Source organism: Colossoma macropomum, unplaced genomic scaffold (genome assembly GCF_904425465.1).
Source record: "Colossoma macropomum unplaced genomic scaffold, Colossoma_macropomum, whole genome shotgun sequence".
In the NCBI taxonomy this organism is placed as follows: Eukaryota; Metazoa; Chordata; class Actinopteri; order Characiformes; family Serrasalmidae; genus Colossoma; species Colossoma macropomum.
Genome location: NW_023494792.1, coordinates 42,130,125 through 42,145,278, shown reverse-complemented (window position 1 = coordinate 42,145,278; position 15,154 = coordinate 42,130,125). Strand labels below are relative to the sequence as shown.

At 38.2% G+C, this 15,154-nt stretch overlaps 1 protein-coding gene across 1 annotated transcript; it reads right to left on the bottom strand.

Moving 5' to 3' along the window:
- Positions 1-3,770: 3,770 nt before the first annotated feature.
- Positions 3,771-14,513, bottom strand: slc35e3 (solute carrier family 35 member E3). The gene is made up of 5 exons (XM_036577228.1): positions 14,121-14,513; positions 13,066-13,176; positions 10,611-10,769; positions 9,638-9,720; positions 3,771-5,345 (listed from the first exon to the last, which is right to left on the bottom strand). The coding sequence occupies exons 1-5, from the start codon at positions 14,511-14,513 to the stop codon at positions 5,159-5,161; spliced, it is 933 nt and encodes a 310-aa protein (XP_036433121.1). The 3' UTR covers positions 3,771-5,158.
- Between the last annotated feature and the right edge of the window lie 641 nt (positions 14,514-15,154).

Sequence of the window (15,154 nt, the reverse complement as noted above, 5' to 3'; positions counted from 1 at the left end):
TATTCTTTAGAAATAGTTCATGTTATTTATTTAATATTGTTAATATTATTGTTATCGAACACCTTTAACACAACTCAAAGTGCTTCACAAAACAGTAAAGTAAATAAAAAAAAATCTTCCACAAAACATGACATAAGATTTTATTAAAATATAATAACAATATAAATACAATGTAAAATCAAAAGTGGAATAAGTTTCCACCTGAGTGGTTATATGGATGAAAGAAATAAGAAGCCTTAACCAAAATGGTATATGAGACGCGTGTCAGTATTATTTAGGGTCTCAATCAGATTTCACAATAAAAGTCATTAAGCGACCGATCGAAGATTTTCATTTTTAAATAGTAAAATATAAAGTGTAAAAACGAAAATGTCCTCCTTTATGCCCTCACCTACACTCACACTGTCAAATAAAAGAACACGTGCAGATTTATTGTACTTTTGCACTCTATATGTGAAGGATCTGACAGTTTCCTTTAAATTTAATTATTAATTATTTAATAATGAAAGTGTGGTTATCTAACCAAGTCCAGTAACCCAAAATCTATAAAGCTGTGTCACTCAAACCACATTAACTTTACAAAACTGCTCATGTTCTGCATTTTTAGTTGCTAAAAGCATCCACTAAACAATATTATCATGTTTTAGTCCTACCAAAACTGATTAGAGACGCTGATTAGAGACTTCACTGATTAAAGTATTTGTCATCCACTATAGGGTCCAGAAGGTAAATGGGACTTTAATCACGGCATTAACATTCACTGAGCTGATCAATGAACCACACACTGTGTAAAATAAATGCCCTGCTTTTCAACAACAACAATAACAATATTATTATTATTATTAATAATAATAATAATAATAATAATATTAATAATAATAATAATTACTATTATTGTTATTTACAAAACATTTCTTTACAGTTGTGTACAAAAGTCATGGCACATTTTATACTGTACATTTTATGTTTTTACAATATGTAAAACTCCAATAAATAAATAAATAAATAAATAAGCAAATAAATATAAATTTTGCAACAAAATTGGCAAAAGATGAAGCATAAAACATGGAATACAATAAATAAACAAATTACTAAATAACACTGTTACTAATGTTCACTGAAGGACAATTATCCACACAGGAAACATGTCCTGGGCAGGTTCTGGAGGGGCAGACGACTGTTGTTATGACTCCATAGCTAGCATTATTCATTAGAGGAAGAGAATTTTCTCTCTCCTGAATCATTCATGTGGCTGTGAGTGCTCAGTTTAATGACTCAGGGTTTATTTTAGAACTGCATGTTCCTTTAAGCTCGACATGTTTGGGCTTGTAAGGTTGAAATTGTGACTCAATTCCTGGACGAGTAAAGATGCTGGAGAAAAACCAAGATTAAGGGTCAAACACTTCAGATTAGATCAAATGTATTGCGTCCATTTCACAGCTGTTTGATTGAGTCTTGCCTATCTGAACATGCCTCACATGCCTCTGGATCTTCTAAGGATCATTGTATTTTATCTGTAATTACATTTTGCACATTATTATAGTGCTACAACCGCAAATTACAGTAAATTACAGTGGAACGAGTATGATCAAATTACATTTTATGTCAGTTTTGGGTTTATAGTTGGGAGACAAAGAACTGTCTGTGTGAGGTCGAGAGACATGTAAACACTCACATAAAAATACAGAGACATTACGTTATGACACACCCTGTCTACCCAGCTCCTTTAGGCCAGTTTAACTCTTTTCATCTCATCTGTGCTCTGAATGTACAATCATGCCTGGGCATAGTCCGACAGGAAAGAATGGCCACTTTAAAATGGATATCATTATATTATTTCATATCATTCACGTATATGTCTTTATTCATTCATGTATTTCTTACAGTCATTTTGTTCAATGTCTTTGACTATAAAGCCATTTGGATTATACTCACTGGCCACTTTATTAGAAATGCTACCCTGTAGGTTCAGTTAGTGCCCTCTTTCCCTCTATATAGCCATCCTCTATCCCTTCATCAGTCACTCTTGGTGGGATATTTTTGGTGGTGGACCACTCTCAACCTAGCAGGGACACTGACTTGTGTAAAAACTCCAGTAGCATCACTGTCCACCAAATAATATCTTGACAACAGTCTGTAAATTGGGTAATTGTGGATAAACGTTTCTAATAAACGTGGAAGTACACAGTAGGTGTTTCTAATGAAGTGGCCAGAAAGTGGAAGATCAAGGTAGGTGTTTCTAATAAAGTGGCAACTCTGTGGAAGTCTAAGGTAGGTGTTTCTAATCAAGTGGCCACTGAGTGGAAGTACAGGGTAGGTGTTTCTAATCAAGTGGCCACTGAGTGGAAGTACAGGGTAAGTGTTTCTAATACAGTGGCCAGTAAGTGAAAGTATAAGGTAGATATTTCTAATAAAGTGGCCAGTGAGTGGAAGTACAAGGTAGGTGTTTCTAGTAAAGTGGCCGCTCAGTGGAAGTACAGGGTAGGTGTTTCTAATCAAGTGGCCACTGAGTAGAAGTATGGGGTAGAGTGCTTTCAAGCCTGGTTCACTCCACATTCATTAACAGAGCACTTTTAGCAAACAATCACAAACCACGAGTCTTTAAACACTCAAATCCAACCACGGAACTATGAGAAACATCTGGCCTAAGTTTCTGTGAAGCAGTTGGATACTTTGTGGTGCTGGCAGGGAGTGCGTACTCATGCTAATTGGTGGCAAGTAAGTTTGCATTACTTAGCTACATGCCAAAGGATTATTTGGAGCAAAGCCATAGAAGAACCAGTTTTGTAAACGAGATACATGAGTGTCAAGAACCTTTTGTATTGAACATTATGCACGTTATATACAGCCTTCACAATAAAGGAATAAAGTTTTCTAAATAAAGGCAATGACATCAGGTGCAATTTGCAAGAGAACATCTTTATTTTTGCAGCTTTAATATGTAGTTACTTGATTTGTGACTCAATTTTTAACCTTTACATAGATATGTAGACTTCAATATAGCATTTGAATACCCCCCCCCCCATCGTTTCTTAAATGTATTTTTGTTTATGCATATAAACACATAATAATATACTAAATTTCTTGAATAACAAAAGTGTCTGAATACTTGTTTCTCCTCATTGTATAAACTCAGAAGAGACAAGAAGGTCCACTGCTGGTTTTGGATAGTACATAAAAAGGTTATATTTGTGTGGCAGACATTGTGAGCCCCGGTTCCTATCAACACCACTGCAAGTTTCTCTGTAATTAACCATTTCACACCAAACCACTTTGAATGACTTTGTTTACATCTTAATGATTGAACCACATATTGAAGGGTTCTTCAGGGAACCGTCTGATATTGCTCCAACACACCACTTTTGGCACCTTCATCTTGCTTTGCAAGCAGCATTAGTTTCTGTAGAAGCTTTTCTAGAGCGGATCCTGAGCATGACCGGACATATACGACTCTTAAAGCCTTGAAGGCAGCATTCACGTGCAAAGCTATGAGAAAGATAGCTGAAGGACTTTGGCAGAGAGAAAAAAAAACAAGTAAGGAAACATTTTTACAGATAGCATGAAAGTCATTCCTTAGATAGTGAGCAGAGTCAGCCAAACACACCAGTCAGCTGCGACCTACAGCCTAAATGTGTGAATTACAGAGACGTGACTAGACACAAAGAGCTCACAGCATCTTGAACAGATTACATAACACAGAATGGCTATCTACTTAAGTAAGTGAGGAAAACATATTGCCTCAATCTTGTGTAGTCAAACAGAATGAAAACTGAAATCAATAAAATGTTTTATTGTAGACAACAGTGTATGAAAAAGTACATGATTAAATAAAACCATCAAAATACAAAAAAAGCAATAACTTTTGAACATTCAGACATCGTAAACAAGCTTGTGATCACAACTCGGGCTTTGTTTGGACACATCCAAATACAACAGCTTCTGTTTTGCACAGTTCACATATCTGATATGTAGTTAGTACCTATGTTGAATTAAGTTAAGAAAATAAATCCACAAAATTCCAAATTCTTCCATTCCAATTCTCCCAGTGACACTGCATTCAATTCCAATTTGGACCACATTTATATCTTGAGCAATCGTGTCACGAAGCACTGACATGCTGACTGAGTGTTGAAACCAAATCAGGTCATCTAAACACAGCATACTGACCTGACATTCTGCAAACAAACACCTTCATTTTAATGGGAACACTGTAGAAAGTTTTTAAGAGTTGTGTAGAGCAAATTAACCCAATATTTAGGTTTGTTGTGTCATTTGCACTAGGCATGTCAATTAAAACACAATGTTCAAAACAAAAAAAAAACTGCTACAGTGTTTTACAGTAGACATTTATGTTGTTACAGAATATTTTTGATACTGAATAATGCAAAAATACTGTATTTGAAACATAAGACACTACTTTTTATGGTGTCTTTAAAGTGTAAACAACACTTCTTGTTCATCAAGCATGAGCAACTTTCATTTTGTTTGTTGGCGTTCGTGGGGTCATTTGCACTGGGCATATCCATCAAAAAGAGTAAATACAAAAATATGTACACTATATGTCCAAAAAGTCTGTAGACACCTGCTTGTCCAGCATTTCTTCTGAAATCAAGAGCATAACTAGGGAGTTTGTTCCCCTTTGCTGCAGTAACATCCTCTACTCTTCCGAGAAGGCTTTACACTAGATGTTGGAACATTGCTGTGGGGATTTGACTGCATTCAGCCACAAGAGCATTAGTGAGGTCAGGTACTGACGTTGGATGATTAGTTCTGGATCACACAGTCCAGTTCCATTGCACCTCTGCATTCTGTTGGCTGTTGTATGTTTTTCTATGGAGATTATAGAATCTGACAACTGAACGCTTGTGTCAGCAGTGGGTGCACCTTAGCAGCTAAATTCACTCATTCGAAAGATTGTCTGGATACTTTTGGGACATACAGTGTACCATCCACTTTTACAGCAGACATTTAATTTTTTTTGACACTGAATAACGCAATCAGACTCTTCATTTGTCTTTGAACATTTACCTGGCTCGTAAACCTTTGCTTCATAACTTCAGCAGCTAAACTGTCCCAGTGTTTGGGTTATGGTCCATTATATTGTCTCTGACGTCCTTCAGGCACTGCCGGAACTCTTAAACAGTACTTGGCGGATGGCCTACGGGCGCTGAGCCAGCCTGCTCTTGCCCTCCTCCTGCTCAGCCAATTTGAAGTGTGTGTATGCGAGGATGCCGCTGAGCGTGCAGAGGATGCCCAGGCCCTGGTGCAGAGAGAGCGGGTCGTGGAACAGCACATATCCCCCCAGCAAAGTGATGCAGAACTTAAAGTGTCCAAACATGTTGTAGCTGAAAAGTTTAGGGTTAAAGAGCAATAACACAACCTCATTAGACATATACAGACTCAAGGGCCAGACAAAAGCTTCTATTACAAGCCTAAATGAAGGAAAAGTCGCTGCAACCTACAGGCCAGGGGGGTATATATCACAAAGCAGGACTGGGCTGCACAGGTTTTTGCATTGTACTTACATTTGTACATAAAGTCTTTACTAAGTACTTAGTTAACATTGGTTAGTTTCAAACTATCCTTTTGCTAAATTTGGTTGCACCACCAATCAGTAAATCTAATCTTAGCTATCATGGTTCTCTTTTTATGACTAAATGGTTCTTTACACAGTGAAAAAGTTCTTTATACTGATGTGCTGTAGATGGTTTAAGAAAGGGTTCTATATAGCATCAAAAAGGTTTCTTTAATTATTACAATGTCAAGCCTGTAACAATAGAAGAACTTTTTTTGTGCTATATAGAACCATTTTCTTTACTGAAGAACCCTTGAAGAACCATCATTTTTAAGTGTGTAGGCAAGGCTCCAGACTAACGCTGTCTTGTCATCTAAAGGACGATTAAAATAGCGTGCAGCACGAAGTTGAAATAATTTTTTCATCAAATTTCTACCACAAGCAGAATGCTAATTTCTATTAGCCTGTCAATGGGAATTCCCATGTTATATTAGCATCAAGCCTACGATTACGTTAGTTCCTATTTAACATGTGCTAAGCAATAGAAGCCCGAAGCAGAGATTTAAGTATGACTTTCTTAGTTTGCTTGTTTGAGTTTTACAGTCTTACTGGAATCTTTTGAATATGGTATTTATGATAATTAATATGATATTTAACTCATATTCATTTAACCCTTTCAGACTAAACCATGTTACATTATGCTCAATATATGTATGGGAGCCTAGATCAGGGTTTTTTTTTCATGACTTTTATAAAGTTTTTATATTTCCAACTTTTCCAATTTTGGATGGCGGCGCACTCACAAAATATTTCCCTGTTTGTGCAAGCCCTCCTGTCATTCCTGAAACAAAGCACAGACAAATTTGTGAAAGACAACGTATACCTTTCGCATTAGCTTGTAATTTTAATACTGCTCAATTCAGGCAAATCTTGTCGTCTACATGGTTATATATATTTTGAAATGTGACATTCTGGTATGATCTGGGTGGAGTTTGCGTCAATAATATTTGTTCACAAAAATCACTCCACAGCTCTGTATGTGATGTCCTTCATATTAACTCTGACAGAACTGACCAGCTGCCCCCACACAAACTACATTTCACTAGTTGGCTGGACTCCGAACCGCTCACAAATGTCTTCTCCTTATCCCTAAATAAACACATCATACCTGACAGAGAGCCCTTTACTTTGTGCTTTTCTGTGTCAAACCACACTGTTTGAATCTCCATGGTAACAGCGACGTCCCTGATTGGTGGAATTTGCTGGAACTGTGAAATCAGACTGACCTGTGGCTTTAACTAAAGTTCTTATATCATCACTTCACAATCTCATAGCACATAGTAAGTCTACGTTGGCTGGATAATGAATGGGATTTTTACTTCCGGAACCAGACTGTTCAGCCCTATTACTGTTTACTAGCTATTTCTGATGCCCACTACAATGCACACTGGTTCTGAAGAGCAGCAACATTCCAATATTATTATATAATAATTTGTTTTGCATTTCAAGAACGCAGTTCATGACAATAAACTGATGTTTTAAAAATGACATGTTTAGTGTCAAAGCTTTTGACTCATTCTTTTATAGACACTGTATACATATAAAAGTATTTATGTACCATGCATGTGTTCGTATGCATTGTGTGTCTATACATATGTGAGTCTGCATGTGTGTTAAGCATGTATTCTGTAAAGTGCTGTCCGACACTGACATGCTAACTATGGCAGATAGAGATTAGGTTGTAAACCACTGGAGTACTCCTTTAAGCCCAAAGTCAAGCCTGTACAGCTTGATAAGAGATAAGTGGCATTTCTACTGGGTAATCCTCACTTTGGGCTAAATTTATCCAGCTAAGACATCCTCCTGTGTGAACAACTCCCCACTTCAGGACACTACACAGCACAGCAAGTTTAAATTAACATAGAATTGTCTAAAACACAGGGACTGGTACATTTTGTACACTCCATAACATTAATAAATCTAGATCTACATGCATTGCACATGTTTAAGGATAATGTACTGGCTGCCTGTGCCTTTAATAATTCTACAATGAGGTTCTTTTACTGGACCTTCATACATTTCAGAATGTCTGACAGACTATGTGGATCGTCAGGTATTTCAAGGATGAAGTACAAAATGCAGCCTTCTGTTATCATTATACTTTTTATTATTTTTTTTACTTTTATTAAAGTCTTTTATTAACATTATTTTTTGCCATGCACTGTTTCACTATTTTATTTATAAATCATTGCTGTCAGAACAAAACCGTGTATCTCCATTTTTACCATATATATTCAAAAACAGCTGCTGTTTAAACTGTGTCAAAATTTTATGACAAACGGACCAACAGAAATAGTCTAAAATCACTCTGAATAAAAACTAGTTACATTTACTTACACTGAAAGTTAATGTTTTTTGATTCTCCTGCAAAGTTGCATATTTCGCTGTTTTTATGCTATATAAATTAGGAAGTTGTTGCCTGTTATTATTATTATTATTATTATTATTATTATTATTATTATTACCTTGGGTAGTCATGTTCCTTTTACATCAGCTGATTTAAAAGAAGCTATCTATTCAGCTATGGCAGGCCACTGTAGCCAGCTTATGCTCTCTGAAATCACTGGAAGCAGATTGATGTAAGCAGGACGCCCTCTACTGGTCAAACTAGGAAAAGTTCTGAGGACAGGAAAGCAACAGCTTTAGTTTGGAAAAACGCTGATGGATGGGGTTGCAGACAGACCCCTGTGAACTAGAACAAACAGGCAGTAACAAAAAAACAACAACACACATTTAAGTTTGCAAGAACGCTATTTCTTGTGCTTGTTTGCTGGTTATAATAGTAGTACTTTGAAGTACTATAAGTAGTATGAAGCAAGGCATAATCATCAAGACCAAATGGAGTTTGCAAATCTATAACGGACTTTTAAGAGGTGCTGGAACTTAGATATTCTATTACGCTATCTATTTAATAGTACTTCTGGGTCAAAGAAACAGAAATGGCATTACACTGTAAAGTTCAAATCTCTCAAAGTAACAGAGTTAGACCACTATGAATACATTACCCGTGTTCTTAGGCTTCATATTACTGTCACCAACTGCACTGGTTTGAATAATTCAATAGTCCTTATGTTATTTGCAGTCTGAACAAATATTATGGGTGCAGCTTTTCAGTCATAAGGCATATTCACATCTAGTTTTGAAAACGAAACACATGCATTTTAATGCTCTTTCTCATCAAGTCTGAAACTTGCACACTGCAACGATTTTAAGGATGTATTAAAAAAAACAGGCTGACTGATCAGGGTTCTGCTACTGTTACAATATCAAGCTTGTAACAACAGAAGAACCCTTTCTGTGCTATATAGAGTCATTTTCAAAAAACATATACAGCACATTTTCCATCAATCTAAAGAAGGATGCATAGAACCCTTAAAGCATGCAGATGGTACTTTGCACATTCAGGATTCTACATAGAACCAAGGGGGGCTTATTCACCAACTGTGCTTAAGAAGAAATTTTTCTTAAAACCCACTTATGCAGTTTTCGTGAAGATTCTGATATTCACCAGTGTATTCTTGTTTGGGAATTGTTCTTGGGTAAGAACAGAATCTAAACACACTCAAGAGCACAAAGATGGAGACAACTCTGCAGTTTAAGAACACATCATGAATCTGACAGTGACTTTTTCTTAGGACCTTTCTCAAGAACAAATTTAAGAAAAAAGGAAGATATAGGTGAATGAGGCCCATTGTCTTTACCAAAGAACCCTTGAAGAACCATCTTTAAGAGTGTAGGTATATTCTAGTCTGTTCATGGTTCGCTACTACTTGAAAAACTCATTTCTTCTCTTGCATTCTTCCACAAGAATGTTTACACATTGGACATGAAGTAAAGGTTCCACTACTTCAAAAACTGCATAGTTTTCTTTTGTCCAAAAAGAACTTGGTGTGATGTGGCATTAACCCACAATACAGATTTTACCACACTGTGGATGCCACCAACTTCTACCAAAGGTTCAGCATATGGTTATTTAAACACAAAACTGTTTGGCAGCAAGGAACACACTTTCAGAACGGCCAACAAACAAGACCAGTCTGATCATTCAGAAGGAAAGGATACGTGACTGGAGAGGTGTTCCCAATGATCCAGTATATGGACAGGTTCACAAGGAACGCGATAACCCCCGACAGAAAAACCATCGTCTAGAAGAAGAGGTAAAGAAGAAAAAAGGTGTTCAAACATCCAAACCAGACTCCCACTCTGACCTTTGCTTGTGTGCCTTAAAAGGCCCATTTTATCCTTTGTGAAGTCGTAGGAGCACATTCATTTTACATACCCAAAACAGTCAAACAGTCATAAGGGCTTGTTCTCCCCTCACATTCCCTTCATGAAACACATGAAATACTGGGGAGCTAACCGCTAATGCTAAAACCTTTTTTCACCTGGTCCCCAAAGGTTTAGGTGGCGAAAAAAAAACAATCACCCCTTTGTGGTTATAAAGCTGGTATAGCAGGCTTATTGTTAGCCACTTAGCTCCCCAGTGATTTTTTTCACCCAGTGCCAGAAGGGTAAGAGGAAAAAAGGTTAACCCCCCGGCTGGTCAAAGCTGGACCAACCTGCTAAGTGTTAGCCAGGTTTTTTGATTTTCATACATTACCCGTCAACTCAGTAGTGGAGAAAAACTTTTTGACGGCTGAAGTTGTACATGTGATGCTAATGTTTTTTTTTTCAGGTAGAAAAATAAATGAAGTGGATCTCTGGAACTCTTTTTACATTTTTTTACATTCTTTAAAGTGTTTTAACCAATTTTAACAATGTTTAACACAATATATATCAAACTCATTCCAGAAATGCAAGTCAAATTTGTTTTTCCATGATAAGCGGCTTTTAAAGCAAGCATGAAGCGCAGATTTAAGAGTGAAGGTAATGCTTCTCAAAATAGTGCACACGCATAGTGTTCTGAGGGGGCAGCTAACATAGGCTTCTCTGTTACAACCGGGTGTGCAAGTGCGTTCAGGAATTTCCTGTGGCTAAGCCAGTAGAGGTGTGTCTGCCCAGTCAAACAGAGACGCTCTCACACCCACTCACTCACCACAGCCTGTATGGACCAGGGGCCGAAGATGCCCCCCTCTCCAGTGAGCGGCTCGAAAAAGGGGACGATCATGAGGAGGAAAGCGGAGGACATCGGGGCCTGGTAATACAGCAACTGCATGGAGTTCACCTGCAACTCATGCTGCTTCGCACCCACCCACTAAAATGGAGGCAGAGGAAAGAATTAGCTCCACCAACCAGAACTACTTCTCACACAACAGAGCACTGATTTGACCTAGCCATGTTTAAATGTGTCCTTTTGTAGCTACTTTTGCAACACTGGGCAAGCTTTACAGAATGATGCTGGAATGTGACCTTTCATGTTCATACTCAATAAATACCATATGATGTTAAAGGGAAAATCCACCAAAGTTTCTCAAAGTTTACAAAATTCCTGTGTAATTCAGTGGTTGAGATGTAAATAAAGTCTTTGAGTGGTTTGATGTGAAATGGTTCATTGTAAAGAAACATACTGACTTATATTTCTTTAAAGTGGTCATGATAGGAACCAGGAGTCAAGATGTCTACAATGCAAGTATAGGCATTGAATAGTAAAATACAGTAGGTTCACAAGCAGCGTTCCCATCAAAGCACTCTGAATGACTTAATCTTAACAATTTAATTACATAGAAAAAATGAAAAATAAATGGAATTCCGCTTTAATAACACAGGTACTTTTTAGGTGGGTAACTTTTTAAAAATTTTAGGGGGTTTTGCCAGTGTTCCACACCTTTCAACAATTGTTATGAAAGAACATGTTTTTTTGGGCACAGCATAGATTGTTCAAACCCTCAAACGGCCAGGACCTAATTGTGGCTCCACACGTTCGTTAGACACAACTAACATAAAAGGGAATTCCATTAATTTTTCAACATTCTGCATAATTGAATCACTGAGACATAGACATAGGCCATCCCGAGTGTTTTGATGTGAAATGGTTCATTGTAACTTCACAATGAACTCAGATTTCTTTGGTGATGATAGGAAGCAGAGGTTGTGATGTCTACAACACAAATTCAGCCATTTTACTTACTAGATAACCTACATGTGTATAGGTTTTTGTATGAAATATTGATAGCAATAAATTAGTGGAAAAAATAAGCTTTTTTGTGACTATTTTGCCCTGCATCTATCTCTCTACCATGAACGGATTTAAAAAAGGTGTTTTAGGCCAAACCCTTCTAAAAGCTATTGTAAAACAATTTCTCAGATATCATTCAGTTTATTCATAACCATTTCAAGTTACGGTTTTCTGCGAAGGTGCTTTTGGTTCCTATCACCACCACTGTGAACAATTCTGACTCTATAAGTTTCTCTAGAAAGGAGCATTTCACATCAAACCACTTTTGAAAAACTGGTGGAATTCCCCTTGAAGAATAACTCAGTCGTTTCGCATTGTTGTCCATGTAATAACTGGGCCTTTTATAAAGTAAGTTCAAGATGTAATCATTTTAAAGGATTTTAAAGGCTTAAGGTGTTGCCGTACCTGTGCTCACCACAAGGACGCACACGACACAATTATATTTTACTACCTCATTTCTCTGAATGTTTCTGTGCATCCTGTTATGTTAGATATACAGACACAAATTCACACCCAGAACTAACAACATTATACACAACAAACATTAGCTGCAATGATCTGTCACCAATGATGTTGCACACAAAATAACACAAGCAATATTTGCTTAAAAACAGAAGCCATCTAAAATTCTCTATTAAGTTCTAAGGGTCCCTTCTCTTTATTATTATTATTATTATTATTATTATTATTATCATCATCATCATCATCACCACCATCATCATCATCACCACCACCATCATCATCATTATTATTATTACTACTACTACTACTACTACTACTACTAATAATAATCTTAATATTAATAATAACAACAATAACAGTAAGTCAAAAAGAGCACTCTATAATGTTTGTATGGTGTATTTTACGTCAGATCGTAATGCACTACAGAAAGTGTACAGGTCAAAACGGCTGCTATTGTTCCGCAGACACAACTTGTTGCGGTGCTGGAACTTTAAACGATGGAGGCAGCAAAGTGAAGAACACATAATAGTTTAATTAAGAAGACACAACAGTTAGATTAGTTGAAATCATTAGCTGAAGCTCCACTAGCAAATCTCTCTCTACACTCTACACCCTCTAGAGGCCTCATCACAGTTACACTTGCTTTCTAATTCCCCTGCCGTGTCAAGAACGAAGGTGTGTTTGAAACCATGAGAAATAAAATAAGTTAAAGTATAACCCCTTTGTGACAGCAGTGCGAATGCAATTCACTAGCAATGTGCAAGTAACGATTTTTACACTGATGATAATAACAGTGGTCAGAGAGTCACCAGAGTGCACAATCCTTAATCAGTAACATGTTTTACTAAAATGCTACAAAAGTCACACTTTGCCAGTTTCAACACAGTCATTCTTTCACTAACATACCACTTACCACTTGGTACAGCGATGTGACGAAAACTCCCAGTGTCGCGAAAACAATGCCCAGCAAATTAAACTTCACGTCATAATAGGAGTTCAGTATGACCCCCAGAGTGATTGGCACCTGTTAAAGGACAAATACATATTAAACCAACCTCTCTGGCCACTTTATTAGAAACACCTACCTTCTACTTTCTCTCACTGGTCACTTTATTAGATACTCCTATCTAGGGCTGGGCAATAAGACAACATATTTCGTTATCGTGAAAAATGATTTCACAATACAATACAATGTGCTTTCCTGAACATATCATGGAAATCGTCAGTACTTGTAGAACACTGACCAACTGCTTGTTTCATTATAAAGACAGCAAAATTAGTCCCATTTAACTGGATTTAGTGCAACATATTGAATAAACAATTGTATTCACAGTTGTTGATAGGTTTAAGTAGCACTACTAGTTCTTCTTCTCTGTTCCAACTGATCAGATGTCTGAAAAAATAAATATTGTGACATATTGTCCACCTCTACTCCTGCCCTGTACTTCCACTCACTGGCTACTTAAGGAGGTCCACCTACCTTATAGTTCCTCTACCTAAGTGTAGAAATACAGACTGTAGTTCATCTGCTCTACAACGGTCAGTTTCTAGGCCTGCTGCTGTCCAGACATCATTTGGATGGTGGATCATGTTCAGCACAGCAGTGACTCTGCCATGGCAGTGTACGTGTGTTGTAGGCACGAGTGTATCAGACACAGCTGCGCCACTGCTATGTTGAGAGTGGACCACAACCTAAAAACATCCAGCCAATGGCAGCTCTATGGTCAGAAACTGACCATTAATGAAGGACTAGAGAACGACTAACACATAAGGCCTACAGTCTCCAACTGTACACCAGCAAAGGGGAACTACAGGAGAAGAGTTTCTAATAAAGTGGACGATACATGCAGCCGTAGCCGTGTAATAATACTGAATAGACATGAACCCAACCAGTCAGCGTGGAGCGGAAAGAGCTGTCGGGTAAAGTTTCACACACTGATTTGTTCAGATTCACGTCCGGCTACTCACCAAAGTCAGTTTAATCTTCAGGGAAAAGGTTTTTCTGTAGTAGATGGTCTGGATGACGATAATAACAGGAGTGGTCATGGCTTTGGCCAGCTGGTAGGTGCCTATAGTGTTGTTTTGGAGGGACAGATTAGTGAAAGCGACGAATCCACAGAAGCTCAGAGCCAGCAGAATGATTTTGGTGGGTCTGAGATTTTTCGGAGAGAAAATGTCCATCTTGTGGCACACAAACAGACCGAGCCAGGTCACCACGAAGTGAACCAGGGTCAGGGTCATGTTGGGGAAGCCGTAGTGGACGTAGATCCATTTGTTCAGAAAGACGATGCAGATAGAGGAGAGTAAATTCACCAGCAGTCCAGTGGCGATGCGGCTGTTCTCAAACAGTCGAACAGGCATGGCGCAAAACTCGCCTTTAATAAACTTTCAGAGGCGATTCTGGACCGAATATGTTACGAAGGAGCCCTCTATGAAGGGCATGAGCGGTTTCCAGATGATCAGTCCACAAGGAGCAGCTGTAGAGTCCTGATTTCATCGCAGGTTTCCCTCAGTTGATGAGCCGGTTTTGCGCTGCCCGCCGCTGATGGACAACTTTCAACAAGACGCAGCACGCTTGACGTCAGTAAGGCGCCGCTTCGGAGGAGGACTCCGGCGCCGCGCTGCCACGTCACTGCGCCCTTCCGCCACCGAGTGGCACAAACGAGCATAGACAGAGCCCGTTAAGGGGAACCTGGCCACGTCTCATCTCCCCAGTTACATCAGACACATGACCACAAAACACCAGAGAGCGCCCGCCAAAGAGCTCTAAATGAATGGGGGTGAATAGAGCTAAACATAAAAATTAATCAAACCACTTCGCCCAGGAAGGAAAACTCACCCCCGTATTTCCTCTTTTCTACAGCAAACAGGTTTAGGGACCTAGGACACTAGCGTTACTGTTACTGAGTGCTGATTGGTTGATTAGCATTGCTGCTACTGGGTGCTGATTGGTTGGCATTACTGCTACCGAGTAATGATTGGTGGGCTGTTTCATACACGTG